This window comes from Solanum pennellii, chromosome 2 (assembly GCF_001406875.1).
Source record: "Solanum pennellii chromosome 2, SPENNV200".
In the NCBI taxonomy this organism is placed as follows: Eukaryota; Viridiplantae; Streptophyta; class Magnoliopsida; order Solanales; family Solanaceae; genus Solanum; species Solanum pennellii.
This window is the reverse complement of record NC_028638.1, coordinates 15994252-16000103: the sequence shown is the minus strand read 5'-3', so window position 1 is coordinate 16000103 and position 5852 is coordinate 15994252. Positions and strand designations below refer to the sequence as shown.

The window sequence follows — 5852 nt, the reverse complement described above, 5'->3', positions numbered from 1 at the left end:
GCCAAACTTTTAATGGATAATATAAAATAACTTTTTCTCAAAATTCGATTACATATTTGAGTCTTTTCTTTATATTTAAAAACTCTTTTAATTTTAAACTTTTCATTTTGTTCTTTAAGAACGTATTTGAATCATAAACATATCACCCATGTCTTTAAGAACACAAGTTAAGAATAATCTAAAAGTACCAATAAAAAAAATAATAATCTTAACCTATATGCTAGTCAAACAGTACTATCTAAAATGAAATGAAGAGATCTAAACTTTTTTGACTCTGATATATCACAAGATCTTTCACCATTTAACTTTCAAATAGTATGTGCCTATGACATATTCTTGAGTTAGATGTGTTCATACCATACATAGAATTCATTTTTTTTCTCGGCGTCCGATATTCATATTAGAATACGATTAAATTCGAATTCGCATTAGAAAGTTTTATAATAGGGATAAAACGCTCCGTAACAAAGACGACTCTGTACCAAGGGGCTCGAAACCAATACCTCTTAATTAAATATGAAAGAGTACTTATCACTCAACCACAACCCTTGTTGATAAATTCATTCTAAATATTACTTCTTTATCTAAGGGCCCGTTTGGATAAGTTTAATAAAAGCAGCTTTAAAAAAGTATTTTTGAAAGTGCTGAAACTTATTTTTAAAATAAGCAGTTATGCGTTTGGATAAAAGTGCTGAAATTAAAAAAAAAAGTTGTTGATGTGTTTGGCAAATAAGTGCTGATAAACAGCTTTTTAAATCAAAATGTCTGAAATACCCTTAAAAGCTGTTAACATAATAAAAGTTAATTAATTTATATTTTACAGCCATAAATAATTATATTTTGCTATCATTCACATATTTCTTTCTCACCACAAATTATTTATTAGAGGAATATAAACTTATTATAGATTTTAAAGATATATAATTTGAATAGATCACTTGAAAGATTTAAGATTATTTTATTTTCATTCATTAGTAGTAGTAATTGTCTATCATCCACACGTGAAAAGGGAAAAATGGAAGAAAGAGATGTTAGGGTTATGTGGGTAATTTGGAGATTGTATAAAAATATTAAGGGCAAAAAGGTAAAAATGTGGTCAACTTAAAACTGCTTATAAGCTAAAAAAAAAAAAAGCACCCCTACCCCAGCTTTTAACTTTTGGCTTAAAATAAGATTTTTTTAACTTAAAATAAGTTATTTTGAGTATTGCCAAACAGGTAAATAAGTCAAAAACCAGCTTTTAAGTCAGTTTGACCAGCTTTTAAGCTGAGCTAAACAAACTCTAAGTTGATTATGTTTTTTCTATATTTACTTTTGAAATTAACCATTTAATTAAGAATAAATTTGTATTGGCTTCATTTAAGAGTAATTTTTTTAATATATATTTATGAATGAATTTATATTTGCAGCATGCACAAACAATTGTTCAGTAGCTTGCTGTAACTGCAACATAGAGGTGAATCCCCCAGTCTGCGTACGAACCAGTACCACCACCTCCGCCAACAAAATTGGGCCCCTTAATTTTGTCTAAAAATGAATTATTATTATAATTATAATATATATTTTTAGAAAATCATATATTGATAAATTTGAATAAAAAAATATTGGGCATAAAATGAAATAAACTTTTTACCTTATTAAATATTAATGCATGGATCGTTGTAATAAGGGGAAATAATGATTTTAATTCCTGTATTATTGCATAATTTCAGTTTTAGTCCATGTATTATTTAATCATGCACATTTAATTTTTAATTATTTGAAAGTGTATGATTTTGACTCTTATAGTTAACAAAAGTTAACTATTTAACATAATGGTTATTTTAAAATATAAAGTAAAATAAACTGAAGGGTTATTGATTCTAAATTCTTGAATAATTATATATGTGTATGAAATAATTGAATTTAATAAAAATAATGTTAAATTTTTTTGGGACCGAAAGTTGTTAGAAGAGAAAAGGGCTAAATTCATCCCTTAATTATGACTAAGGTTTAGCATACATCCTTGTACTATAATAGTTAACAAGAAACATCCTTTTAATATTTAAAATGTAACAAAATTCAGACTTCCATCTATTCCAGTTAAAAAAGTAACGTTGCTTTTTCAAAAAGTGATTTTCTCTCTCCCATCTCCCTAATTTGCCCCTCTCAAATCTGTCTCATCATCTTCCATATTCAGCAATACCAAGAAAGAATTGAAACTCCTTTTTTTTTTTTTGAACTTCACAAAATAATCAAGATCAAGAACAAATTTTCTCTTCAACAAGAGTTGAAACTGTCTAGAGGGCGATACACAACCAAGGTAAAGGAATAAAAATCATTGAATATTTCTACTTTTTTTTATTCGAAAAATATTTGCAATTTTCTATTTCTCGAACTAAAACATCTTCATTCTTAAAAATAATAGATATTGTGGGTTGCATCACAACAACTAACTGGAACAATGTCGATTCGAAGTTTAAGCGGTCGATCGTCCACACCCAACTATGGTACTATCGATTTTCAAGACATTTTAAGCATTTTAAATATAATTTACAATGCCTTTCATATCGATTTGTAAATATTATTGATTTTAAAAGGCTATATTAAGTTTTTTATTTGATATATAAAGTTTTGTTTTATGGATATCCATTATAATGAACTTGTAGTTCTTTGTTGGCTTTATGTATTCAGATTTGTATTATATTTGAAAAAATAACAATTTTTACGTCGTTGATTACTTGATAGTATATATGCAGATTCTATGAATGAGTCATCATTTTTCACAATTAAAGTACATCATGGTGGATCATATGTGCATAGTTCGACAAGAGGCTACATAGGTGGAAAAATCGAATATTTTGACTATGTCGACAGTGCAATGATTAATATAATAGATTTTAAGAATATGGCGGAACAATGTGGTTATGACAAGGAATCTGTGGTATTCTGGCACAAATATGGTTTAAACTCTTATAAGGCTCGATTAGTGGGGAGTAATATGGAAGCCGCTAAAGTTGTTACTTGCATTCCAAAGGATAGAGTAGTTGAGATATATTTTGAACATTTGAATTTTTATCATGATGATAATCAATGTGTCAATGAGATAAAAAAGAATTATTTGCTGGTAAATGACACAGAGGCACAGAGTGATGAATTTGACGATGAGGATTTTAATGATTCTGACTATTCTTTGGAGGAGGATGATCTGTTATTTTCAAAAAATGTTGATCCTTCTGTTGAATCTTTTGAGATCGATATAACTGTGAAAAAGAAGAAAAGTGACGAAAATCAAAATTATGTTAGTGAAGAAATGCATAAAAAGATGCAAAATGAGGAGGGTGACTCAGATTGTGTAGATTTTGATGATACAAAGAGTTTGAATAGCGATTGCGATTCTGAATTTGAAGATTGTAACTTTCCGAAGCACAACCCAAAAATAGGTGCCTTTAATCCTGAATTAGAGTTGGGAATGATATTTGGTAACAAAAAGGAATTCAAGGAAGCCGTGGTTGCAAGTCAAGCCAAAATAGGAAAGTCAATTCGGTGGATCAAAGATGACAGAGAAAGAGCTAGGGCCAAATGCAGAACTAATGCTTGTAAGTGGAGGATATTTGGATCTCTAATGCAAAGGGATATATGTACTTTTCAAATCAAGACGTATGTTTCCGAGCATACTTGTTTTGGGTGGAACTATAACAACAAAACCATCAATTCTACTTGGATTGCAAAGAAGTATGTTGATAGAGTTAAGTCAAATAAGAACTGGAAAACATCAGAATTCAGGGATACATTGAGTAGGGAATTAAAGTTGCATGTGAGTATGCATCAAGCAAGAAGGGCAAAGGAAAAAGCTATTGCAATGATCGACGGAGATATAAATGATCAGTTTGGCATATTATGGAATTATTGCAATGAAATTATTCGCACCAATCCTGGAACTTCTGTTTTCATGAAACTAACTCCAAATGAGATTCCGAATAAGCCAATGAGATTTCAGAGGTTTTATATTTGTTTTGCAGCTTGTAAAGCAGGATTTAAGGCTGGTTGTCGAAAGATTATTGGGGTCGATGGATGTTGGCTGAAGAATACTATGTATGGGGCACAATTGCTATCAGCTGTTACTTTGGATGGAAATAATAACATCTTTCCAATAGCTTATGCTATAGTCGAGAAAGAAAATAAGGAAATATGGCAATGGTTCTTAACCTACTTGATGAATGATCTTGAGATTGAAGAGCAATACTTGTGGACTTTTATGTCAGATAAGCAAAAAGGGCTTATTGAAGCTTTTGATTTAGTGTTGCCTGGTGTTTCTCATAGATTTTGTGTGCGACATTTGCATAGTAATTTCAAGAGAGCTGGATATTCTGGAATGGCTTTAAAAAATGCTCTTTGGAAAGCAGCTTTAGCAACAACTGTTGACAGGTTTGATGCTTGTATGACTGATTTGTTTGAATTAGATAAAGATGCTTATGCATGGCTTTCTGCTAAAGTGCCTAGTGAATGGTCAAGATCACATTTCTCGCCTCTTCCTAAATGTGACATTCTTTTGAACAACCAATGTGAGGTTTTTAATAAGTTTATTCTCGATGCAAGAGATAAACCAATTGTTAAACTTCTCGAGACCATTAGGCACTTACTCATGACAAGAATTAATGCTAACAGGGAGAAAGCTGAAAAATGGAATTTGAGTGATGTTTGTCCTACTATTAAGAAGAAGTTGGCCAAAACTATGAAGAAAGCTGCTAATTATATTCCCAAAAGGTCGAACATGTGGAACTATGAGGTGATTGGGCCTGTCGAAGGTGATAATTGGGCTGTTGACTTATATAATAGAACCTGTAGTTGTAGACAATGGGAATTATCAGGAGTTCCTTGTAAACATGCTATATCCTCGATTTGGTTGAAAAATGATGAGGTTTTAAACTATGTTGATGATTGCTACAAGGTTGATACGTATCAAAAAATTTATGGAGCTTCAATATTACCCATGAATGGCCCTGATTTATGGCCTAAGTCACCGAATCCTCCACTATTTCCACCTTCTTACTTGAATAATAAGAAGAAAGGAAAGAAACAAAAATTAAGAAAGAAAGAAGATGATGAACCAGGGTCTAGTAGGATGAAGTTAAAACGGAAACAAAAATCAGTTGATTGTAGAATATGTGGTAAACCCGGCCACAACAGTAGAACTTGCAGCTTCTCTTCACATGACATTGAAATTCAATCGTCGGACTACCTTCATAGTTTGGATTCCATCATGGTCGAGGAAGCATCAAGTTGTCGAAATGTTGAAAAGCAACCTGTAAGAATATTCAAATATTCATATTTAAGTTATTTTTATTGTAGCTTACTGGTATAACTATATTCATATTTAATATTTAATTTCTTATTTCAGGTTAGAAGAGGTACATCTCAAGCCAGCCAACAACGTCAGAGCTTTCCATCTATATGAAGTTGCAACATTGAAGAAAATACATTTTTATCTTTGTTTTTTTTTATATGTGTGACTAGTTTTTGTTTTTTCATTTGTTATGTTCTTGTGCATGGAACTAATGAAAAATGTTTTAGCTTTATCATGATTTAATTACACTAGACTTTGCTGTTTTTTGCTTATTTTGTGGTGTCTTTGTTGTTACTTTAGCTTTTTATGTTACTAAAATCATGAGTTTTTTTCTTCTTCTCAGTAATGTTTTGTTTTTTTTTTGGTTTTTTTTTGTTTTTTTTTTGGGGTGGTGGTGGGTGGGGGGGCATTATTTTGCTGTTTTGTTGTTGGTTTACCAATTTATTTTTTTTTTTTGGCAATTTTGCAGGTTTAAGTTGTTTTTCTTACCATTTTTCTGCCTTTTTTTTTTTTTGATTTTTTAGTG

General features: G+C 30.6%; 1 protein-coding gene across 2 annotated transcripts; it reads left to right on the top strand.

The window, feature by feature from the left end:
- The first annotated feature begins 2008 nt into the window (after positions 1-2008).
- LOC114076098 lies at positions 2009-5598 on the top strand. 2 transcript variants are annotated; one of them, XM_027914573.1, is made up of 4 exons: positions 2009-2302; positions 2408-2489; positions 2739-5287; positions 5381-5598. In XM_027914573.1, the coding sequence occupies exons 2-4, from the start codon at positions 2444-2446 to the stop codon at positions 5435-5437; spliced, it is 2652 nt and encodes an 883-aa protein (XP_027770374.1). In that variant the 5' UTR covers positions 2009-2302; positions 2408-2443; the 3' UTR covers positions 5438-5598. The 2 variants fall into 2 exon arrangements, with proteins under 2 accessions (XP_027770374.1, XP_027770373.1); XM_027914572.1 differs by having other exon boundaries at positions 2009-2489.
- Positions 5599-5852: the final 254 nt, after the last annotated feature.

Coding starts and splice junctions, on each gene's coding strand:
- LOC114076098 (XM_027914573.1), top strand. CDS start 2,444: ATGTCGATTCGAAGTTTAAGCGGTCGATCGTCCACACCCAACTATG. Junction 2,490..2,738: donor ATCGTCCACACCCAACTATG/GTACTATCGATT, acceptor GTATATATGCAG/ATTCTATGAATGAGTCATCA. Junction 5,288..5,380: donor GAAATGTTGAAAAGCAACCT/GTAAGAATATTC, acceptor TTCTTATTTCAG/GTTAGAAGAGGTACATCTCA.